Source organism: Mustela nivalis (assembly GCF_964662115.1).
Source record: "Mustela nivalis genome assembly, chromosome: 13".
Lineage (NCBI taxonomy): Eukaryota > Metazoa > Chordata > Mammalia > Carnivora > Mustelidae > Mustela > Mustela nivalis.
In genome coordinates, this window is record NC_139032.1 from 1,285,922 (window position 1) to 1,310,967 (window position 25,046).

General features: G+C 53.3%; 1 protein-coding gene across 3 annotated transcripts in view; it reads left to right on the top strand.

The window, feature by feature from the left end:
- AUH (AU RNA binding methylglutaconyl-CoA hydratase) overlaps positions 1-21,140 on the top strand; it is a 130,448-nt gene extending 109,308 nt beyond the window's left edge. For all 3 annotated transcript variants that reach the window (XM_082694160.1, XM_082694161.1, XM_082694162.1), the window contains 4 exons: positions 11,409-11,596; positions 14,975-15,025; positions 16,092-16,139; positions 20,544-21,140. In XM_082694160.1, the coding sequence (XP_082550286.1) occupies positions 11,409-11,596; positions 14,975-15,025; positions 16,092-16,139; positions 20,544-20,621 (365 nt within the window). In that variant the 3' untranslated portion in view covers positions 20,622-21,140. The remainder of the gene's footprint in view (positions 1-11,408; positions 11,597-14,974; positions 15,026-16,091; positions 16,140-20,543) is intronic.
- The last annotated feature ends 3,906 nt before the right edge of the window (positions 21,141-25,046 follow it).

Here is a 25,046-nt window from a genome sequence, read left to right on the forward strand (position 1 = left end):
GGCTAGGGGAAGGGAGGCAGCGTGCCTGTCTCTCAAAGACCGCTTCGATCTCAGGGTCTGTCACGGGGCTGCCTTCGCGTCCTCCGCCCTCACCCGGGAGACGGGTTGTGGCCGCAGCGCGCAGGTGTTGTCCTCCCGGGCTTTGCCCCACGTGGCCCGTCCTGGACGGCCGTCGTGTGTGTTCCTGACCTGCTTTTCAACGATTATGCCCTGGGGTGGCACTTCTCCCTTTTATTTCCTCCCCCCACATCAAGTTTTCAGCTAATTTTTGTGGCCTTTTTAAAGGAAGAGTCTAAGAATTAGTCACGAGCTCACGGAATTTCTGTCCTACAGAAATCTGCCACATACATTTTAAACCTGTGATCGATGCATGTTATGTCTCCAGTGTTATTAAAGTTTTCCATTTCAGATACTCACAGTATGGCTTAATTTTAATACTTGCATCTCAAACTTAATTTTTCAAAGGAACATCTTTGTCAGTGCATCGTTGACATGACGCCGTATTTCGCACAGCGGCGGCGAAAGCACCGTCACTGGTTCTTAGAACCCAGTCTGCTCCGGCGTCGCTTGGCAGGGGCGGAGCTGCGTTGCGGGCTGAGCTCTGCAGAAGGAGCGCCGGCCGCGCTGTCCTCTCCGCACCGGGCCCCGTTCCTTGCTGAAGTAACGGTTGCCGTGTCCGCTCGCCCCCCCTTCATTTTGGGAGATGGGAGAGTGATCGTGCGGTTGGGAAGTACTCTGTGAACGCGCCCTGGACGAAGGCTCTCGGGAAAGGGCACATGGGCAGGAGAAGCGGCGGCCTTTACAGCACGGCTGCCCACCGAGGCCCCGTGCTTGTGCCTGGCACCGCCCAGATGCCCCCCCACCGGGGCCCTTCCCTTTTCAGGCCTGGGCGTGGAGAGGCCGCCTGGAGAACGTGGCAGCGTGCGCGGGAGGTCGCCTCCCGGTCCGGCTTATGCATTTGCTGCCTCGATCGGCTCATCGTGGGCGGCTCTTGCCGAGTCAGCGTGCGGGCCTGGGGGGTGGCTGGTGCGGAGGGGGCTGCAGGGGCGAGGCGTCGAGAGGCAGCCTGCACGCCCAGGGCCAGGACCTCCACGCGTGGCCTGGGTTCCTGCCCCACAGAAACCGTGGAGGAGGAACTGTTTCCCGCCGCTGAGTTTTGAGGTGACTTGCCCCATGCACGGACTCCTGCGGTGGAGCCTAGGGAAGTCTTCGCGGCTCCCGAAGACGTTTCTTCCTGAAGCACAGACCGCGCGTCCGCTGCTTTCCCGTGTTCGCCAGCCATTTGACTTGGGGAGTATTATTGCCTAATTGTTTCCGGTGTTTGTGAGATCTTTTTGTTTTTTTCTAACTTTTTTTTTTTTAAGATTTTATCATCTATTTGACAGAGAGAGAGAGATCACAAGTAGGCAGAGAGGCAGTCAGAGAGGAGGAAGCAGGCTCCCCGCCGAGCAGAGAGCCCAATGCGGGGCTCGATCCCAGGACCCTGAGATCATGACCTGAGTCGAAGGCAGAGGCTTAGCCCACTGAGCCACCCAGGCGCCGCTTGTGAGATCTTTTTTAAGTATAAAATGGTAAATGCATCTCTGTAGATATCAAGCTATTAAATTTGATGTTTGACTTCAGGAATCCTATGACTTACCGGGCGGTAAACATGAAACTTAATACAGTAAATATCACTGTATTAAAGAAAATTAATTAAGAATTTTCTCTAAGGCTGTCATGGATATACGCGTGTGTCTCATGCTCAGTCCACACCATAGTTATATGCGCAGACCATTTCACACAGGGGGGCTCAGCCGAGTCATGATCCTTGTGATGTACTTGCAGATGCGACTGACATTAAACCAGTTATGTTTGTCAAATGTTAAAGTATATGATCTGCATAATTAACTAGGGTCCGAAGGGAGAAGATGGAACATATGTCCGGCAGTTGTGGTGTCACTTCATGGCCCAGAATTTTTGCTGGAGAGACATTTCTGCAGTCACAGCAGTAGTAGTTTGCTTGGTAGACGTACACAGAGAGACGGACATCAGGATACAGAGAGCCCGTGGGTCCCTTCTCTCCACGAGCTCCGTTTCCTCGGAGCAGGTGCCGTGTCTGAGCGCAGCAGACCGGGAGAGGTCCGTGCTGCAGGCTGCTAGGAAGGCCTCCGTGATGTGCGCGGTCCCAGCTGCGGACGCCCCCTTTTCTCGTGTGTGGCCCCGCTCTGGCGGAAGAGCAGGCGGTTCCTGTGGCTTCGGGCTGCGCCCTTCTCATGGGCGTGCCAGAGGCCGGTGAGCCCGGGGAACCACGTCTGTCGCCAGGCAGGTGCCGCCTCCTCTCTCCCTTGTGCTGGGGCCTGTCCTCCTGCAAGGCAGGTGAGCTGTGCCGGGTCACGCGGACCTGGCACCTCGGCCGCGTTACCCACTGAGGTGCTCTCCGTGTCCGATGAACCCTAGACCTCACCAGACTCTGGGTTTGCAGCAGAAACGAACTTTGTGACCAGAAAGGAGCTCACGGGGGGGGGGGCGGAAGGGACGGGTGACTCCACGCTGTGCGGTCCGTGCCGTGGCTGCAGACCGCAGGGCCGTTTGGGTTGACGAAGATGAGCTCCGCTGGAACCGCAGCCTCGCGCCGCGCGTTTCCAGTGCAGAGGAGTCTCGTGCGGCTGGTGGCCCCCATGTTGCACGGCCCAGACGCACACGGCCGCCACCTTCACAGAAAGCTCTGCCTGGCAGCATCGCGGCAGCTGGGCGTGCCCGAAGCCTGTGCTGGAGCCGGGGAGCCCAGCCGCCTCCCCTGTCGTCCCCGTGCTCCACGCACGGTTCTGCCGTGAGGGAGACCGTTTGCCGGCCGCTCGTCCGTGCCGGGCTGACTCGGGTCCGGTGGGAGCCGCCAGCAGCCCCTCGGAGCCACCCCCGGCCTCAGGGCTAGCACTGGAGTTCAGAGCCCCCGCACCGCAGAGAGTAGCAGAGGGCAGCGCGGCGCAGGGTGGTGGTGGACGCGGGGTGGTCCGAAGTGGGCAGAGGTCCACCATGGCAGTCTTCAAACGGTTGGAGAAAGTGAGATTTTATCTTTCATCTGGTGTACCGCAGTATCTCTTTTCAAAAGTTAAAATAAATATAAGTGCTTCAGATATTTTCTGTAGAAATTAAACAATTTAAAGAAGTACATTTTTTTTTTCTTAATATGAATAAAACCTTGCCACGTCTGTTTCCCTTTACAGTGAATGGGAGAATAGTCGAGCAGGGGTTCCGGAGTGCGCGCTAATAGAAACCACATCACAGGGGTGCTGATTTGTTGCCAGTCAGCTGAACGTGCTCTGGAAAACTATTTTCGATAACCAACCTTTTTTCCTCTGCCCCGATTCCGAAAAGTTCTTAGCTTTTGCTAACAATGCTTCTCTAGGATAAAACCCACGGAGCTCACACGGATGCGTTTCTGTGGGTGCTGCTGGGGTAGCCAGTGAGGACTTTCTTCCCACGTGCCCCTGTGTCATTCCTCTGTGTGTGTGTGTGTGTGTTTACTTTACAACGTGCTAAAACCCCTCAGGGAACAGAAAGTATTGCAACACTTCAAACGTTGGTCACAGATTGAAGGATAAATATTTTTATGGTTTTGCATGATTGTGACATGTTCGGTCATGAGACCAGTACACGCTCATGTTTGTTCACATAGCACATTCCTCAGAGACCTGGATGTTTCGGTATAAAAGCAAGAGGAAGTCGGTTTTGTAAACATCCAGGCCAGATCTGTCAAGAAAGCCCCTGCCTGAAGCCCCTGACAGAGCTTCAGAGGGGTTGGTTGCTGTAGGCATTCTAATCCACAGCTAACGTTTTCCTGCAGTATTTCTTCCACAACTCAAGGAAAAAGTAACCTTAATTGGCTTTCTATTTATGAGAGGGGACTTGGACATAATTCAGAAGGGGTACTTCTAGAAGTCAGAGATCCTTTCTCATTATAGGAGCCCATACCCTTAATGTGAGAGCTGCCCAGTTTCCAACTTGCCTGATTTGTTGGAAGTGTCCCCGGTATTACTGTGGCTTCTTTTCTCATGGAGTTGTAAGAGAAAGGAGAAGATAAAGGCTGACAAGGAAAGCTAAAGAGCAGAAACCTCTTCTACCTTGTAAATGCCACTGAAACCTGATCCGCAGCCCGGAAGCTGCGGCAGTATGATTGTGAAAGGTCAGGGAACGCTTGCTGTCGCGGTTCACATGATGTCAGTGGAACAGCAGGAAGGTGGCGTCTATGCTTGGTTTACTTTAGACTTTCAGTTTAGGACTCGGGTTTGGGAGGACAGGGTTGGGGCCCGCATCTCCCCGTGGCGTCGGAGGCCAGCAGGCCCACGAGGCCGCAGGGAGTTCGGAGCAGCGGGCGGATCGTAGGAACATGCAAACGCTCACCTCTTGCCTTTGCTGCAAAAACAAGCTCGCTGGGTCTAAGCCACGGCTTAGCTGGACGTTGCTACTTTAGAAGCAGAGAGTCCCGGGAGAGACGATCTAGGGGAAAGATTCTTGATGCCTTCTTACACTCATAGATGTTAAATGGGAGGAAATTTTGAACAGGACTATAACATTTCAAATGTATTTTTATTCTACACAAATAATAGATAAACATGAGAACATCTTGTTCTATGATTAATATAGTTTTGCCACTTGGGGTGGCAACTGCTAATTCATCACCTGTTTTCATTTTCTCTTAATAATATGAGCCCCAGTTTTATTCCCTATGTTGGTGGCAAAACACTTGAGCAAGAAGGTGACCTTTCCTGCCCCCCCACTGCATGTGACCCAGTGCCCGGTCAGGGAGGTTGAAGCATTGTCGTGGGCCGTGGGGCGTAGCCAGGCAACACGGTGGGCTGCAGCCGAGCACTGCCTTCCTCCTGCGCTTCTGCTGCGTCCCTCGCCGCGCCGGGCACCTCCCGGGGTCTTGCCCACGCTCTCTGCTCCTTTGTGTTGTGACCCGTCTCCCAAGGGATCTCATGCAGGCCCTGGCTCGGAATACCGTCTGGGGGACAGTGATGCTTGCTAAGCAGGGACAGCGCGTCCTGTCCTATTCTTGACTGCCGCACTTCTGTACGTAAAAGATGCCCGCGTCACAGGCCGTGTGCCCCGCCGCCTCCTGCCCTCCCGGTGTCAACAGCGGGGCCCCTTCCTCTGCTCCGGTCAGAGAGCCGGCTGACAGAGTGGTTCCCTGTCTGCCCGTGTATTTCTCACCAGTTTCGGACACTTGCACCAAATGCCCCCCCTCACCCCCCCACTCTAGTTCCGTCCGAGCTGCCATCCTGTGGCGCGTGGAGGACACAGCAGCCTCCTGCTGGGCACCTGCCTTCGTCGTGCGCCTGTAGTCTGTCCTCTGGCAAGTTTAAAAGTATCTCTTAAAATGCAAATTGAATTATGTCACCTTCTGCTCCAAACCCTCCAGGCTCTTTGCACCACCCACAGAGTGAGCCATAAGCCTGCACGGTGGCTGTGGGCTCGGAAGCCTGCCCAGCCCCATTCCTTCCACGCCTCTCACGTCCCTCCCCTGGGGGCCTGCCGAAGCCTCTACCGCGTCTCCGAACGGCCTGGGCCTGGCTTCGCTGGAGGGGCCTCGCGTGGCCGGGATCGTCCCTGGGTGCTGTCCGTGGTCTTCGTGGGCTGCTCGATACGACGCAGACACGGCCTTCGCTTGTATCCAGCAGGCCCTCCCCGGTCACTCAATGTCAGTTAGACCTGGTGGTTCTGTCACAAGCTGTTCCCCTGCCTTTATTAAATTCTCGCCCCGACGCTCGCTCCGTCTTGTCCCTGTGCTGCTTTACTGCGCCTTCCCTTCCCTGTCTGCCTCAGACGGAAGCTTTCTCAGATCGGGGTCGGCCTGGTTCACCGCTGTGTGCCCAGCACCTGGGGCGCGTCTGGCACATAGTAGGTCACTAAACCAATCAATTTGAGATTGAACAAATGGATCTTATTTGCAAAGAAATACAACAGATAAACTCCCATTTGGCTTCATCTGTTTTGAGAAAGAGGAAAACAAAACTGCTAGTTAAATGACCGTGTCCTTCATGAAACATACGATAGAAACGGACTCCGGCCATCCTAAAAGAAAAAGACATCTACTGTCAGGTGGCCCGAGTCTGTAGAGAACAAGGCTTAGCACACAAGCTGGAAGACCTGGCATCAGACAGCCACGGTGGTGGTGGAGCAGCAGGGGTCCGTAGAAGCCCGAGGTCATCGGCTCTGCACATTACAACCCCCGCATCGCCCATAAGCCACCCATTCAGGACGCCCAGCACCAAGAAATCACATCCTGCAGACCAGAGCTCCCTTGAATGCCTGCCCGGCTGTGCTGGGGCAGAGAGAAGGAGGGTCTGGCCCCCTTGGCCTCCATTGGGGGAGTTTCTACTGTCCCAGGCTGCGTACCTTAGGGGGTCTCCAAAAGCAAAACCAGGATTTGAATGGGGGCAGCCAAAACAAGGCAGATACTGAAAGCGTTTGGGAACTCGTTTTGAAGGTTCTTCCAAGCCTGTCGGAACCTACAACGAGTAGTGGGGACATACTGCGCTCCTCATCTTCGCTCATCTGGACCGTAGCTTGTCCTCAGACCCAGATCCTCACCATGGAAGGGTGTTCCCATGCCCCTCTTTTCAGACAATGCTCTCAGATGCTCAGTGTCTTCCTGTCACCCTCAGAGTACTCCCTGGGGCCTTCCGGGGCCCACCAGATCTGGCCCTGCTCCTCCGGGGCCATGTTTGCTGCCACTCGCATGTCCCTACTCTGGGCTCGAGCCTGCCCCGTCTCCCTGCACTCTGTGAGTCAGACATGGTCTCCCCAAGACCAGCGCACTGGTTCGCGCCCCACTTTCTCCTGGTCTTGGATCCAGTGTCCCCTCCTGAGAGCCCCTCCCTGGCCATCCCGTCTAAGCTCCATGCGTGGCGCACCCCGGCACTTTCCCGTCTGCTCTCTGACAGTAGGGATTTGTTTGCTTGCTGTGGGCTTCCCGGTGAGAGTGTGGGGTCCAGGAGGTCGGGGCTTTGTTCATTCATGGCTGGATGTGTGCACCCAGGGCTGGAAGCGGCCCCACGTCCTCGCTGAATGCGTGCACACGTGTGTTGTCATCTTGGAGATCACACTCCTGCCGTCCTGCTCCTATACGCTGCACAACATTTTGGAAATACAGCCAGGCTGTACGAATGAAAAACGAGGGAAAAGCAGATACTCTCTGACTCACAGAGACAACTCTCCGGGCACGTTTGATATGTGTGTCTGCCTATGTATGTGATCACATACGGTCCGTAGCAGATACACACCTTTTATTTCTAAAACAAGCATCAGTGCATTTCATAATCTGCCCTGTGTGCTTTCTTACCCCGTGGTAGGTAACAGTCAGCAGAACACGTCTGAATCCTGTCTCTGCCAGCTGACCGAATAATCGCCACTCTCCGAGCTGCACAGTGGGGCTTCAGCACGAGGCACAGCTGCGCGGGGGACGGACAGTGCCCGACCTTCTGCGCAGAGGCTCGAGGCGCTCCGTGACCTTTTGTGTCCGGGCCGCTGCCGGGGTGGAGCGGTTCTCCTTGCGCCGGGGACAGACTCAGTGGGGTCCCGTGCTGGGTTTGGTCCCCGAGACTCTGTCTGGAGGTGGCATTTTACGGTCCTAAACTCAAATCCTGCGGGAAGTTAGCCGGTTGTGTGATCTCGTGGCTGAGCCTGGGGTAGGAAAAGCGGCCGACAGATGCGACACGGCGTGTCTGTTTTGACCTAACGCTAATACCTAAGCTGGAATCTAACGTTCAGAAGTTAATGAAAGGTGAATCGAAATACATCGTCTCTAGTACTTCTCTGTGCACGTGGGACAGAAAATCTGGTGCCTTTTCCCTGGCAGCAGGTGTCGGCCACGCATCTTTTGTCTCTGGTCGCGGGCGCCATGCGGCTCGCGGCCTGGACTCCCTGACGGGTGCTCGTGTTCCGTTTAATCTTACGCTAGAGAACAGTTGTCCACAGAAGCGCTTTCCAGCTGCAGGAGTGTTGACATAAGCCGTTCCTCTTTAGGGGCACTGTTGGCGGGATGGGGGGGCCCGAGGCTGCTTGTCGATCGTGTGCACAGGGTAGTAACTTCTGTTCTTAGCTGTCGCTCACGGTGTCCGTCTTAACTGAGCGAGGCAAACTGTACCAGACACAGTCTTTTCATGAAGTTGGAAATGACAAAGTCAACGTGCCGAGGGTTGAAGGCAGGTACCGTAGTTCTGCGTCAGTCTTTGATTCCTGCCGGCGGACTGCAGCAGAAGAAACGGGGCCAGAGAACTTCTCACCGGACAGGTTTCCTAAAGATAAGGTTTCAGTAGGAATGAGTGAATTAAATGACATATTTGTGTGACTATTTAAGAGTGCCCCTTTCAGCAAACAGTGTTGGGAAAACTGATTTCCACATGCAGAAGAATGAAGTGGGACCCTTTTCTCGGGCCATTTGTAAAGAGTAACCCCAAGTGGATCAAAGACTGTAATGTAAGAGGTGAAGCTACAAAAACTTAGAAGAAAATGGTAGAAAAGCTTGATGACATGGGATTTGGCAGTGATTTCTTGGATATGACACCAAAATCACAAGCAACAAGAAAAAAATGGATTTCATCAAAATGAAAAGCTTTCATGCTTCAAAGGACAGTCAACAGAGAGGAAAGGCAATCCCCAGAATGGGAGGAAATATTTGCAACTCCTGTACCTGGTAAGTGATTGCTGTCTCGAATGTAGACAGAATCCCTACAACTCGGTGCCGGAGAGCAGCCCGGTTAAAAAATTGGCAGAGGTCTCCAGTAGGTGTTCTCCGAAGAAGATACACGGATGGCCAGTAAGCACGTGAGCAGAAGGTCAGCAGGCCGGCTGTTAGGGAGTCAGGAACCACAGCGAGATCCCCCTCCACACCCATTAGGTTGGTTGACATCAAACCTCCCCCCTCCAAAAGAGATAAAACCCCCTAAGAGCGCATGTTCCTGAGAATGTGGAGAAACTGGAATCCTTGTGCTCTAGTGGTGCAGCTAGTAGGGAAAAGTATGGCTATTTCTAAAAAAATAGAGATTTTCTGTATGACCTAGCAAGTCCGCCTCTGGGTATCTACCCAAAAGGACAGGAAGCAGGTCCACACGTGTATGGCGGCCTTATTCCTAATAGCCGAGAGGTGGAAGCAACCCGAGGGACATCCTCAGGTCGGAGTACACGAAACTGGGTCTTCATCCGGTGGAGTCTTACCAGCCTTCTGAAGGAAGGAGCACTAGGACAAACCTGGGGGGCTAGATGCTTAGGGCAGTAAGCCAGACACAGAAGGACGAGCACCGCATGGCCCACGTACACGGGGTCCCTGGGCTGCATGGCTTGTGATGTCAGCCCACAGGCCGAGGCTTCAGTGTTTGCTGGTGAGCCAAGGCTAGACTTCTCCTAGATCCTCTGGTGCACTGTTTCCAGCAAACCCAGAAAGCTCTCGGCAGCAGCATGGCGCTCAGCCCGCCCCGCGGTCTCGTCCTCCAGCGGACCCCTCTGCACCCGTTTCTCCAGGCAGAGGCTGATGTATGTGCTGTTCAGCTCAGGCAGTTTATGTGTTCCATGGCCTTGGTTTCGTTACTGTTCCTTTCTTTAATTTCTGCAAAGTCCTCATTCGTGGGGGAGGACACCGTGGATGAAATGATAGTGTGAAAGGCGTAAGCTTCACGGACCTGCAGGGCTCCGCAGTTCCGGCTGAGTACGTGTGACGCTGCCAAGGACCATTGCGGGTCACGTGCGCTAATTTTGAGCAATCGACCTCCAGCTTCTCCAAGAAACGAGAAAGTCGTTTCCTGATCTGTGCCCAGGACGAATGCTGTCTCCACAAGTTCTTCCGTCTGCGGAGAATTCTCCTCAGCCGCATGAGCTGTGTTTCTGTCTGTCCTCTCGTCAGCGGCCATCGGGAGCACCGTGAATACCCTGTCTCTTCCCTGCACCGTGTCCCGTAAGTTCTCGGACCTGTCTTCAGTACACGGAGCAATATCACTGTGTATGGTTTCGTGTAAATTTGTCAATGCTTCATTTTTTTTTCAAACCCACATTTTCTGCAGTAAAGCACCATCGAGTAAAGCACCTGCAGATTCACCATCTCCCCCTGCTTGGGCAGTGTGCACACTTAAGCTGTGTTTTACAGACGCAGTGATCACTGATGTTCAAACCCAGGCCGTATTGAAAATAGCAGTGCTTTCCAGTTCGCTGAGGGGTGTGTGTGTGTGTGTTTCTGAATCACGCGCGTTTCCCAAATCAGCGCTCGTGGTTCGTGCTGCCGTGGCTGCATACCGGCGGCAGAGGCTGTGTGCTCCCGGCACGGGCACGGGCGCGCGTGCTGCGCTGGGCGTCGGGGTGTGCGCTGCATGCGGAGGGAGTATGCCTCTGGAACTGGGGATCGTTATTTTTCACTTGGCCGCTTTGGATTGAGATGTGAAGAAGAAAAGATGTTGCTTTGCTTTTCAGGTTGTTTCACCAAAAGCAGAGCTTGTCCGTCTCAAGCCCTGCAGGGGTGGTCGGCTTCCAGGGGGAAACTAGTGTTTGTCAGAAATCACCACCCACTTTTAAGTGTTGGGAACTCATATTAAAAAAAAAAAAAGAGATCTGAACTTTGTGGGCCAGAGAAAGCGCCGGGAGCTTGTTCGGGTGTGCGCACCCGGGAGCCCGCCTGCCCCTGCTCCCTGGCCTCGGGCGCCCCGCAGCCGTCCTGAGGGGATGTGTTGATGAGTCCTAGTGTCGCGGTCACTCCGTATCCGTACTGGTAGAAACTGGGGCTTCCAGGTAAGACTATTAATGGAAGCATATTAGCTCTCGCCTAGCTTTCTTTCTAACGAGATCCTGGTCTTGCCGCTAGAGTGCAGTGGGTGGCAGGGGAGTGGGTACCTCCTGCTCGTGCTGAAAGCTCCGGGGCCACCGGGACAGAGCTGTCTGCGCCAGTGACCGCCTGGTCTCTTTCTGTTAAAGTGACGTTAGTGGGCGGTTCATCTGCCGTCCGCGCTTCTGCACAGAGCACATGGGGAGTTGAAGACCTCGGGCTCTGACAAGTTTCGTCGGAGCCAGAGGACCTGTCACCCCGCTGATGACTGGACGGAGGGACGGAGCTGCTTGCCCCCCACTGGTCGTCGTGGTGTGGGGGGGGGGGGCGCTGATGTGGTTACGGTTGTGGGTGCGATTCGGGAGCACAGCAGCCGTGTCGCAAGGACTAAATCGTGCCAGAATCGCTTAATGGTTACAGAAGATGCTCACGTTCTTTTTTGGGTGGGCTTAATTTGATAAACTAACTGGATTCTGCCTTGAAGTGGTTCTCCGCTTACTGATCTTGACATAGAAACTTGTGGCCCTGGTTTATTTTATAAACCGAGGAGTGAAACGTTTAGATGTGAGGACTGAACGGTCTGAAGTCACGGCTTGCACCCCCGTTCTCCCTGCAGGGGGGACGCAGCGCCTGCCGCGCGCGATCGGCGTGTCCCTGGCCAAGGAGCTCATCTTCTCTGCGCGCGTGCTCGATGGCCGAGAAGCCAAAGCCGTGGGCCTGATCAGCCACGTGCTGGAACAGAACCCAGAGGGAGATGCCGCCTACCGCAAGGCCCTGGACCTAGCCCGGGAGTTTTTACCTCAGGTATTGCTGATTACATTGCTTTTCTGTTTTCTTTTCTTTTCTTTTTTCTGTTTAAAGACCTTTATAGCAAATGGACACAACAGTCATCTCACATGCCGGGGATGTGCGTGTCCTGTTTTCCAAGCAGAGAAGTACCTGGTCGCCCTAACACCAGGAACAGTAAGCTAGATCAACGTGCAGGGCCTTCAGCATCGAGACGGGAGAATGGAGGTGGACTGGGGCCCCCACTGTGGCCGGGCTCGGTAATATCGGACGCGCCCATCGGCACATGGGTCGGAGCTTCCTAGGAACTGACGTCATTCACCATCTGACCCTTCTGACCTGAGCTGTGCACGTGGAGAGAAACAGCCATGGATGGGCTGTCACCCTGAGCCCCCCTCAAGCTGAAACCCACTGACAAGCACATGCTGGGGAGACCAGAGCCGGTTAGGCAGCGTGGGCTGTCCTTGCCACAGCCGGGTGTGAGGTGACCTGCCTGCGCAGCAGCCTTTGTGTGTCCTCCCCCGTCACTATAGAGGAGGGAGAGAGGGAGAGGCAGTGAGAAGCGGATCCTCCGCGGAGCAGGAGCCCGACACGGGGCTCGATCCCAGGACCCTGAGATCATGACCAGACGCTTCGCGGACGGAGCCCCCAGACATCCCTCCTTGGGTTCGTGTTTACGGTGACGTAGGCACTGTTTTAGCCCCTTTGTGCGCCGTGGTCTGCCCACACTGAAGCTCTGGAGTCTGGGACACGCCGCGTCTCCTCGCAGATGTTCCCAGGAGCAGCGTGACGGCAGGCAGGGCTAGCGGGGCGCATCCTGGGGCCCGTTCCAGCAGTTTCTTCCATCTCTCCCTTCAGTGTATTTTCCAGATGCTCCTTTCTTCTGAGATCACAGATTAGAGGACTTTTGCTGTGCAAGTAATTAGCGATTTGTCTTTATCCCTAGTGGGGCTTCTGGCTTTACCACTCCCCGGCCAGTCCTGGAATCAGAGTGGCTTCCTCTCCGACTGCACCATTTGGCGCAAACAGGACTCGTAGCCTGTTCTGGGGCTCCGGAGCGTCCTGGGAATCTCCGGATACTCCCTCTAGGAAAATGCACACGCTCTCCACCTTTGTTGGGAGCTCTGCGTCCCTCCTCAGAAGGTGCTGTTAGACTTTCCGGTGGCCCGACAGGGGCCCCAGTCCGCCGGGACTTGCCTGACCCCCGACTGCTGACGGGCAGGGCCTCCCTGTGCGGTTGGTTCTGGGAAACACACTGCTCCGTGCGGATGCCGAGGTCCTTGTCACTCAGCCCGCGGCGCCCTCTCCCGGGACTCCGCTCTTGCGGGATTTGCTCTCCGTGTAAGTAACCAGAGCCCTGCACTCGGAGCTGATGGAGAGAGCAAGCAGAAAAGATTTTTAGTGTTTTAAGGTAAACTGAAACTTCGGTATTACTCTTTCCCCAAGCGATTGGAGTGGTGTCGCCTGAAGAGCGGCCGAGGCGCAGGTGTGAGGAGGAGGAGGGTCTGACTAACGACCGGCTTCGCGGCTTCCTCCGGCTTACAGCTCTAGGACCGGTGCAGGTCTGCCTCGAAACAGGGCTGTGTTTGAGGTGTGCGTCCTTCCCGTGCAGAGCACCACGGCCTCTCCTGGTCTTCGGCCGGCGGTGCTCAGCTCCCTGCTGTGAGCTGCGTCCCTGGGCACCGCTGGGCCTCGTCACTCTTTCTCCTGTGCCCTCCGTGCCCGCGCCTTCCCGCCTGCCGCCCGACAGCCAGCAGCACTTCACCGCGGGCCAAGCCAGGGTCCCTACGGCCCATCCCTTTCGCCTGGGGGACCTGCCTCTGAGGACACTAACCCCTAAGCTTTCTCTCCAGGGCAAGGGAGATGCTGAATGGTTCGGGAGATGCGTGACTGTACAATATGCCGGAGTTACAGAATGAAATTCGAGGGGCCGTGGTCTTTATTTCTAGTTTTTGTCACTGAATGATTACTCTTCCAGAAACTAGAAAGCCTCTGTAAAATTAGTATTTCCATCTGATCTGTAGTGGATGTTAGTTCCCTTGTCCTGTTCGAGAAAAAAATGTTGGTCCAGAAGAAGAGCTGTTAGTTTTGTGTTTTGAAAGAGGCGTGTTAAATAAGCATTGCATCTGCTAGCATTTCCAGTTTCCTGTTTTTCTAGTCAGGTAAGCCTCGCTGCCCAGTACAACCCAGGCATCCTCAGGAGTGGGCCCCAGACCCGCTGCCTTTTCACGAGGGGCTGGGGGCGCGTGCACGCGCGGGAGCGGGACGGCATCTTGTCTGCGTCATCTGGGGCACACGAGGGCACAGCTAAGGCTGTCGCTGAGAGGCGCGCGCTTCAGAAAACAGTCGAAGACTGGAGGCTCTCAAAGACACGGTTCTCGTGTGAGCCCCACACCCCCAGACGGCATTCCGGGGGCTCTAACAAAGATACTTGTGCGAGCCTCGAAGACCTGTGGCCTCTGAGAAAGATATTTATTAAGTGTCCGGATTAGGGAGAGAACTTAGCTGGGTTAAAGTTGATGACAGAGCCCCTGCGCGGGAAAACGGACGCTCCATGCCGTCGGGCGTTTGTCACTGGTTCGTCAGACCCTCCGCGGCTCCCCTCACTTCGAGCCTGCTCTGCCCGTTAGTCCGGGAGACGCTTGCAGAGATGCCGCTGCGGCCTAGCTCCTGACCCAGGAACTGTTCTTAGGGATTTAAAATGTGATCAGACAGCTAAATTCCACCTGGGCACTCTCGTTTTCAAAGATGACAGAAGTCATGTTCTCCTTCTCCCAAGGACACCCAGTTCTCCCTTCTGTGACCCTCACACTCGCCAAGGACGCATCAGGGCTCTAAGCTTTCGTATGGTGTGGGAGCACTGGCTGGAGGGCACAGCCTTACCCGTACATCGTCATTGTGCTCAGTGCCGAAAGCCCACGGAGGACAGGGGCCCGCGGAGGACGGGGGCCCACGGAGCACCAGTGTCTGCACAGGACAGGGGCCCGCGGAGGACAAGGGCGGGGCCAGCGTGTAGGACGGACGCGGACAGGACTGTCGGCCTCATCGCCAGCCTGGGCTCCTGTCGGGCTGTTCGTGGGTGTGCTATCATGGCAAGCACGATGCCTCCTTTTCTTTGCCTGCTTCCCTTCTAGGGAGACCTGCTGGAGCGCGGTCAGCCCCCTCCTGGGCACAGCCCCTGCCGACCTGCAAGCGGGCTGCGTCGCCGACGTAGGAGCTGCTCCAAGTGCTGTTCAGACCTTGCGCAGCCGGGAGGGATTTCCCATTAACTGTCTTACAGCTTCGGATGTTTCTTTGCCATGGTGCCAGCAATGGGAATTTCTGATTTTTACTGGTTTATACAACATAATTTGCATAAATCGTAATTAATATCTTATTTCTTTAATTGAATTTTAGGGACCCGTTGCAATGAGAGTGGCAAAATTAGCAATTAATCAAGGGATGGAGGTGAGTGCCTTGATACTCGACTTTGTTGTCAGAGGAAGTAGTAGGCATTTCATTCTGTTTAATTTATTATATTTTATGTTCCCAAATCCAGCTGTTTCAATGCTATTGTTACTGCAGGCTAGGTTATTTTTTTGCTTTTAGCTCTACTGTTGATTTCATTCTGCTCAGGCTCTTCCTGACTCGCCTCCATCACAGAACTCGGGAATTGCCCTGGAGTCCCGCAGCTTGTGGCACGCTTCCTGTCTCTGCCTTCAGCTAAGAGATTTATTGGCTGGTGGTTCCTAGAACACCAAAAGAAAAGGTCACTCGGTGTATTCTCAACACCGTTCATTATAAAAAACATCCTGAGAAGCACTTCCAGGCTCAGAGCCGAAGCGAGCTCTCTCTGCCTTACGTCACCACGCGCTCTGCGCAGGGAGCCACACTAACGAGGCGGATGGGTGGCGTGTCCTGGGGTTACCCCGGGAGGTTACTTCTCAGGAGCACAGGCCTCAGGCTGGGGGAGTGATGCAGGCATCCGTATACTTGGGCGTTCATTACCCCGGTGGGGCTTTGCTTAAATGCCAGAATTTTGCAGAAAGATACTCTTTCTTATAGACTCAGAGGCCGCCATATCTTCCTTGGTCTCTTAGCAATAGAAAGAGGTTGAATTTGTTAGCAATAAATACAGTTTTAAAGATGTACAAAGCAGAATGGTTTTAAAAATGTTCGTGTAATTGTAACAACACTAACAGCAAATGCCCTGTGGCTCATTCTGCATGGCAGGCCGTGTATCCGTGCTTTATCAAGGCGAGATCGCCCTGCGTGGTAGACAGTACAGTTAGCCTCTCTGAGCCACGGAGAGCGTAACCAGCTCAGCCACGGTCACACAGCCCCCACGTGGCGGAGGCAGAACTGGAGCGCAGGCCATCAGCTCAGCCTGCTCTGCTGCTCGCACGGCCGGTTTGCTGTGTGTCATCGAAGGGTTCTGTGCTCTCGGAGCAGTGTTATGAGTTTGAATTTATATCGAGTGCTCCATGTTTTGAAAAGTAATTCCTGCTGAAATGTATTATGTTTTCATCCTCAGGTTGATTTAGTAACAGGATTAGCCATCGAAGAAGCTTGTTATGCTCAGGTATGTAATGCAACTCCAGACTCAGCGAGGCTGCCTCTTAAAAATCATGTCAACCTTCTGTGTAAGTCAAGTGAATGGTATGTCTCAGAGCAAGACTACGCCCACACCTCTTCTCAAATCATACAAATGAGTTGAAAGTGGGTGTCTGTGCTCTTTGACTATACTAGCCCTTAATCACTGGTTCTCTTCCATACACTAATGTCTCTTGTCTAGCTAATTTAGAAAACTCTATCAAGTTAGTACCATGTGTGCTGTCGCTGTCTCTCAGTCTCCTGTTATATTTTATGGGTGTCAATATGAACCTTCCCTCCAGTGTGGATGGGTGGGCGGAGGCAGTGGTGTGGGTGTGGACCTACGGGGGGAGCATCCGTGTATGAGACTCAGTGGTTCTGAGCCTTCCCTCCTGCCCACTGAAAGTTCCCTGATTCCGTGTATACAGTTTTCTGTTTCGTACACAAATTAGTAGGACTTTGTATAGAGGAATAAAGCTCCTTTATTTCTTTCCTTCTTGTTTTCTAAAAGATGTAACTTCATTTAGGGCATCCAAAGTAGCAAAAGAATTTTGTTCTACCTTTTGTGAGAATTGGAAACTCACTGGAGCTCCCATTTAAGCATGGCGGTGTCCTGAATTAGGAGGAACAGTGGAATGTTCCCCTGCACCTGGTCTGCGAGTGTACATTGCAACCTTTCATGATGAGCACACGCCGCGAATGAAGAAAATTACACTCTTCCCACAAATGGACAGCCTTAGAGTCCAGAGAAGAATTTACAAGTATGTTTGGCCATAAATCCCACCTTACCAAATGTGAAGGAACAGGAATCCTAAGCATTTTGTCAGACCACAGTGGAATTAAACTAGAAATCGTAACAGAAAGATAGCTGGGAAATCCCACCTGGTAATGGTAGGATCAGTCTTTTTACTCTGGGTTGAACAGCGTACTTTCCAATAGCACGTGTGTCAAAGGAGAAGTTACTGAGAGCACTGCTTAGGGAGAGCAGCATTTTGGCATTGAACACATGTATGAGAGAAGGAGGATCTAGGATCAGTAGTAAGTTTCCGCTTCAGGAAAGTAGAAAAAGGAGAGCAAAAGAAAAGAAAAAGTCAGCAGAAGAAAAGGAAAAATAAGCTTTAGAACAAAAACTCATGAAATCAGAAACAGAAAAACAAAGAAAAGACCACAACAAGAAAAAGCTGGCTCTCTGTCAAGACCTGTGGAGTTGACAGACGTTCAGGCAGACTAACCATGGAAAAAGGAAGATAATCACCAACATCAGAAATGCAGGAAAGGCCACCTCGAATGATCCCATGGACACGGAGAGAATGATAAAGGGATACTTTGAACAACTCTGCCTACGGATTTGATAACTTCGATGAAATGGACCAATTCCTTTGAAGACGCAGCATGCCAAAACTCATACAAGGACAAACAGATGATCTGAATAACCCTATGTTTGTTAAAGAAATTAAATAATAATTAATAAGCTGCTAAAATAGGAAGCTCCTGGCCCAGATGGTTTCTCTGGTGAATTCTACCAAACATTTAAGGATGAAGTCATATAAATTTTAAGTGAGTTTTCTAGAAAATAGAAGCAAAAGGAACCCTTCCTAACTCATTCTGGGTCGGTATTATCCTGATACCAAAACCCAACATTATAAGAAAGGAAAACCACAGGTCATTGATCTGATCTAGATGTAAAAGTTCTCAGCAAAATATTAGAAGATCAAATCCAACAATGTATAAAAAGGTGTTTAAAAACAATTTCAGTTTGTCTGATTTGTATAAAATATATGGATACAATGTATAAAGAGAACCAAATGGGGACACCTGGGTGGCTCAGTGGGTTAAACAGCTGCCTTCGGCTCGGGTCATGATCCCAGTGTCCTGGGATTAAGTCCCATATCGGGCTCCTTGCTCCGCAGGGAGCCTGCTTCTCCGTCTGACTCTGCCTGCCACTCTGTCTGCCTGTGCTCACTCTCGCTCGCTCTCTCTCTGACAAATAAATAAAAAAATCTTTAAAAAAAAAAAAAAAAAAAAAAGAACCAAATGGATTTTTTTGGTAGATAGGCAAGCCAGGTTTGAGAGTCAGAAAGCATTATAAACCATGAACCATCACACCAACAGGTTAAACAGGAAGGTCAGATGATCGTATCAGTAGATCTAGAAAAAGCATGTGACAAAATCCAACAGCCGTTCATAATAAAAACTCAGCAAACTATGATGGGAGATTCCTTACCTGATAAGAACCTCTATAGAAGAACTTGCAGCCAGCGTCATACGTTATAGCCAAGGTCAGGCCAAGGTCATCGTCCTCACTGCTCCTTGTCAACATCTACTAGAAACCTTTGCTGATGTAATAAGACAAGAAAAAAATAAAAGATACACAGATTGGGAAGGAAGAAATAAAACTTCACAGAAGATGTGATTGTCCATGTAGAAAATCTCAAAGAATCAACAACAGAAACGCCACTAAGAAGCAGCAGAGCAAGGTTGCAGGATACGGGTAGTAGACAGGTCAGCTTCTTCCCTGTACGCCGGCAGTAAAGAACCGGGATTTGAAACTAAAAGCATAACATGATCTTCATTAATATAAAATACCAAATGCTTAAGTATAAATCTAAACAAAAAAAAAAGTACGAGATCTATAGGAGGAAAACTAAGTGGTGAAAGAGATGGAGGTGTAAGCAAATGGACAGGTCAACCTGTTCACGGATAAGAAGCCTCGGGGTTACTAAGAAGTCATTTCTTCTCAATTTTATTTAGAGAGTCCGTCAGTACAATCCCAGTAAAAACCTCAGCCACGTTACTTGATCTGCATCGACAGACCAGTTCAGAAGTTCATATGGAAAGTCCAAAGATTTCGACTAGGCAGTCCAGTAACGCAGAAGAGCAGAGCTGGAGGACTGACACTGCCCAACTCCAAGACTTCCGGTAAAGCTCCAGTAAGCAGGACAGCGTGGGTTGACAAAAGAGCAGACAGTTGGATCAGTGGAACAGAATAGGGAACCCAGAAGTAAATTCATATGAAAATCATAGAAGTAGACTCATAGAAAATGAAATGACTTGACAAAGGAGCAAAGGCAGTTCGGTGGAGAAAAGATGGTCTTCAAAACGGGTAGTACTGAAGCATCTGGGCCTTCAGTGACAAAAAATGAATGTAGACACTGACATTACACCCTTCACAAAATCTCACGCAGATTGGGCCATAGACCTAATGTAAAATGAAAACTATGAAACTTCTTAAATATCACATAGAAAATGTAGGCATCCTTGGGTTTGGCAGTGACTTCTTTAAAATTAACACCAAAAGTATAACCTATGAAAGAAAAAACTGGTGTTTCACTTCATTGAAATCAACAGCTTCCCCGCTGGAGTGACATTGTGCAGAGGATGAAAAGAGAAGCCCCAGGAAGGGAGGGTCTTTGCAGTACACACCGGTAGAGGACGCGCACCGAAGCAGACACGGGGCTTGTAAAACTCAACAGTAAGAAAACAACCCACTAAAAAGCAGGTGGAAGAGCTGAGCCTGCCCAAAGTAGATGCGCTGATGGCGAGTGAGCCCAGAAGCAGACGCTCCACATCACACGGTGTAAAGAAATGCAAATACAAACAAGATCCGATTTGCCCATTTCTTACAAAGCTAAGCATAATGTTAGCATGTGATTCGGCAGTTGTAGCTCTAGGTGTTCACGCAACTGTGTTGAAAGCTTATGTCTGCACCAAAGTCTGCACTTGGCGTTTTAGCAGCTCAGTTCCTAACTGCCGAATGTGGAAGCAGCTGAGATGTGGAGGTGCAGGCACATGCACGCAGTCAGGTATTACTCAGTGACAAGACACGGAAGAACCGCAGACGCGTACTGTTAAGGTAAGGGTTTCCGTCTAAAAATTGCAGGTACGATAGGGTTCCAACGGTCTGACCTCTGGAAAGGCGGCACAGGGCAGGGATGAGAAGATCGAACATGAAGAACTTGGTGCGGGGAAGCTGTTCCGTGGCTACTCTAGGGTGGATCCGTGACATCGTGCCTTTGTCAGAACCCATGGTGCACACAACATACAGGCTTTGCTTAAAAAGAACGTGTGGATCCTGGTTCCTCAGTTGTGACAGATGTACCGCATTGACGCAAGGTGTCAGTAAGGGGGCAACCCTGAAGTTTGTTCAGTTGTTTGTAAACCTAAAATTGTCTAAAAAATAAAGTATGTCGGTTTTTTAAAGTACATTTGAAATTGGGGGCAAAGTGTGTTTGGAATCAGAATGTAAATTTGGTCACAGAATTGTTCAAACGACGGGTAGATCTCAAAATTTTCGATCGCCTTCTAGTTCCTTTTCTCCTACTTAAATAAAGCTTGTTAGACTTTCGTAGTTTCTTCTTTTTGGTGTAGGTAACACAATGTTTTGTTTCTCTAGACTATTCCAACAAAAGACAGGCTTGAAGGTCTTCTTGCTTTTAAAGAGAAAAGGTCCCCGCGCTACAAAGGAGAGTAGAAGACACAGAAATGTTCGCAGCCCCAGTGTAAGGAGCGTAGCTCTGGAAGGATCTTTCGGACCCACACATGCCTCCGCGCCTGGAGACCCAACGACCAAAGTGAGCCTCTGTCGAGTGAGTTCAGCTTCTGGAGCGGACCCATCTGTGTACGTCGCTCAAATGTGCGTCTTGTCGCGTTCCTTCAGATTTACAAAGCTAGTAGTGCATACTGTCAGAAACAGAGTCAACATAGGTACACATTTTTAAATATTTCCTGCATATGAGGCTTTCTGTTCTTAATTTTTTAATGTGAATAATTTATATATTGCACATTCTAGGAAATAATATCGATTGTATGTCTACTGTGCTGCGATACGAAATAAAATTATTTCTATATACCAAAAATGTGAAGTTATACCAAATAAAGTTTCTAAGGGATTATACAGTACATCCACGCATAATACATCTCAGACTGAGAAAGGAATTGGAAGACTCTGAGTGAAAATTACCAAATAAAAATAAAATTGGTGGAAAGAAAACTTGGAATTTTTCTGTTCCCCGATTCTCTTTGAACCAAATAAGTCACCGCACCCTGATCTGAGGAGAAGCCGCCCTTCAGTGCCGAGTCTGTCGGGTCACCCTGTAGTCTTAGAGCCAGTGTGGACAGTGTGAGCTCAGCGGGGGCCCGTGGCCACGGGGGGCCACAGGAGGCCTGGAGCGGGAGTTCTCCTAAGATCGCCCAGCACCCGGCCTGGCCCTTGGGCTAACTCCCCAAGAAGGTGGTGTCGCCCGGGTTGGGCTGTCGAAGCGGCGTGGGGTCAGGGATTTGAGGGGAAGCCCAGCGGCTCTGCTTCGCCCCGGCACTGGCACCTGGATTCAGGGAGGAAAGGAGGTGAACACGGCCGCTGCAGCCCCGTCTCCTCGACTCACCCCTGGCCAGGCCAAGTGACTAGAAATGGAGGGCTCGGGGGCACGTCTGCATTGCTGGCCTCGCCTGGGGAGGGAACAGTGTACATGCGTGGCCAGAGCTGTGGGCTTCAGAGTGCAGCGTGGGGAGACCTTCGCGGCTCTCCCGGGAGGCTGGAGCTGGCTTTGGTGTGTTACCCGAGCAGACTGCCCTCTGAGGCTGTGTCCAGGGCCGAGTCTGGCGGTACTGGGGAAGCCCTGCTTTTCTGGGACCTGCTCCTCCTCACCTGTGGCTTGGGGGCTGCCCGCTGCCCTCCAAGCAGCACAGCTGTGCTTTGTTGCAGGGAGGGGACATTCGGCACGTGGGTGGATGACTGTTCGCATGTTCCCACGCTCTGCACCGCGGCTTCCTTGGAAAGCACATAGACTTTGACCTTTTAAAAATCACCAAAACTTTTGTTTTTCACCTGGGGAAGTTGAGCGCTCAGTTGCAGGAGGCCAGCATGGAGTCCCCGTCGGGTGCTCCCATGCGGGGGGTGGGGGGAGGGCGTCGCGCTCACCTGCAGGTTCGCGGCCGGGGCCCGGGGCGGAGGGGCCTGGGGAAGGGGCTCGGCGAAGCGGAGGCGCACGCTTCGTCTTCCGATCGCCTCGTGCCGTTCACATCACACGGGGTGACTTGCGGGTGCGGTGCTGGCCGTGGTTCTCGTGGTCCTTTAAAGACTCCAGGGCCGCTTTGTCTGTCTGCAGCACGTTCTCACTGTGCAGGAACAGTTATGTTCATGGGAGACTGCTCCGCGCGCGCTGGGTGACCTGCGTGTCCTCACGGATGCCGGGTCTGCGGCGGACCGAGCGCCGCTGGATGCCTGGCAGAGTTCTGAGGAAGTCACTGCAGTGTGTCCAGAAGCAGAGACATCCCTCCTGGGGCTTCAGAGAGCGCGGACTGCCGTGTTAGGGCGCGGCGCCAGAGTGTAGACGTCGGCCTCTGCCGGGGTCTCGTCTGCCGCAGAGTGGCCTTGCTGGGCCTGGTCCTGACGCCGGCGCGGGGTCCCGGGACTCTCAGGGAGGAGGCCGCAGCCGGGGCGAGCTGGTGCCCGCCGGCCCCCCAGCACACTGTGCATTCGCGTGTCCTTGCACCGAAGCCGTGTCCAGCGGACACGAGCCGGCGACGCCGCGGCAACCCCCATGCCTCCCCGGGACGTGTCAGAAGGCCCGGAGAGAGGACGCATAACCGAGCACTGCCCCGGTTCCTGGGAAAAGCACCTCCCAGCGTCTGGGGTCTGCAGGACCGCATGCCGGCTCACTCGTCACTTCTCTCTCGAAGAACAAGAGGCCGCCACGTCCCAGATGCTCTGGGACGAAACGGGCTGTCATGGGGGCCCAGAGAAGACTCAGATTTTCTGGACTCCTTTCTGTGATTTAAAAGATTATTTCAAGTTCAATAAAACTTGAAAACTTGGCTCATTGTGTTCAATAAAAAATCGATGGTTTTCCTTAGTCTCTCTTCCCCTCTCTTCCGGCTGTCAGGAACCTGGCTTGTCACTGAGCTCAGCTTCCTGGCCACACCTGGAAAAGAGCTCTGTAGGGACCAGAGCAGTGGTGTGTCCCTCGCGGGCGGCGTGTTCGACGGCAGGCAGAGGCCTGTGTCTGCTGCGCGCTTGACCTTGGCTGGCCTGGCCGCTGACCCTCTGCTCACTGGACCACGGCTCTCCCTTCTGGTGGTAGGTCCCGAATCGCTCCGATCTGGGGTCCAAAAATCCCGGCAGGCAGCGTTCTCTAATAATTAATCATAGCGCTGTGTCTTCCTCTGCCCGCCCAATTAGATACTAACTTGTGTTCCTCAGCACTGTGAGGCTTCATCAAAACAGCAGTGAAATTGCTCTTATTTTAAAGAATAAGTGTACCTTTGTCACAGAGGAAAAACTGCAGCATTTTACAGTTCCTGGGTAATCTTGGCAAAATGAGAGCCACTTTCCTGCATAGGTGACACAGGCTCCTGATCGGGGGTGTTTGGGGCGTTAGGGACGGAACCCTCTGCTCACAACACCTGTGGGTCTCGGGTGCCAGAAGCCCACTGTCTCCCATACCGTGGAGTCCTTTCTCTTCAGGAGCCTTCCGGCATCCGGCTGTCCCGGAGAGGGGCGGCTCCCAGCCTTCCAGCCCTTGGTGTGTGGCCTTTGTTTTCCAGGTGAATTCTCAGGGCGGCGTGAGAGCAGGACGGCCTGACGGGGAGAACGGAGGGCGCCGAGGACGGGCTCAGACGTGTGCCTGGAGTGGCCGGGGCCGGCCTTCACTGCGAAAAGCCTCGGGAGGCAAGGTAGGGGGGCGGCCGTCCTCAGCGAGCTGACTGTTCCCGGGGGGCACCAGGGTGAGCTCAGAGCCAGCAGGGTGTCAGTCCCTCTGGAAGTACAGAACACACTGTATTCCGTGGCCGGTTTGGGTTCACGGGGACATGGACAAGATCACAGAGAGCTCGGGCTAGTTGTCAGGGGAATGGCACCGGAGCTGAGGCCCCGACCGTCTCCACGTGTCCTGCGTGCGGGAGTCGTCTCGGGAGCAGCCCCAGGGGAGAGGCTCTGGCAACTCCAGGAGCGGCATCTGGGGCGCAGGGTGGTGGCCGGAGGGTGGTGGGGCTGGGAGCCGTCGCTGGGGCCAGAGACTGGGCCATCTTGGTCAGCCGGGGGACGGCTGGTGTGTGTGTGTCAGAGAGAGAGACAGATTGAGCCTCTGCCCTGATGGGTGCCGTGGTTTCCTCACGACCCGGGAGCTCGCGGACGTGTGCGTGTCCGGCGGCCCGAGGACGGCAGGCCGCCCACCGTCTCCGTGCGCGTTCGCAGCCAGCACGCGGGGACTCGGACGGCTCCGCCGGCTCCCGGGCTGCGAGCTGAGGTCCGCCGTGGTACTCGCAGGAGAGGAAGCCCGTGGGGCCCAGGTCACCCTGCCCTTCGGGGCAGTGTCGCGAGCGTCTTGCTGTCTCCGCACCGGCCAGACTCACCCAGGGTCTCGCGTTCAGGTCCGGCTCGGTCAGAGGTTCACTCTGCTTTTCTGGAAGGCACACGGGAGCCCTTTGACCAGGTCCCGTCTGAATTCGGTGCCGAGCCCATCTCCCGCCCATCTTCCGCATCTCCCGCCCCCGGGCCTGCCGGCTGCTGCTGGTGGTTTTCAAAGCCAGATGGGACAAGTCCGTGCCCAAGGGCTCTGCGGCCAGGAGCACCGTCTTCCACAGATGTGGTGTCTGTTTTCACCAGGGATGGGCTGGGACGGGGACAGGGGTGCAGGGCTGCATCCAGAAACCCGTCTTTTACCCAGGGAAAGAGCCGTGGGGGAGAGCTGGTCGCTAGCTGTCTGTGGGTCAGAAGGGCAGGGTGACGCTGGGGCCTTAGAGGCCGCCACCGGCCAGAGCAGCCACACCTGCCCCCGGCCCCAGGGACACTTGCACGGGCCACTCTGTGCTGTCACTCATAGACCCAAGGATTGTCAACAGGAGGAGAAGCTGCTGAGGCCCTCCCAGGTCTGGCCGCAGGGGCAGAAGCGGGTGGTGA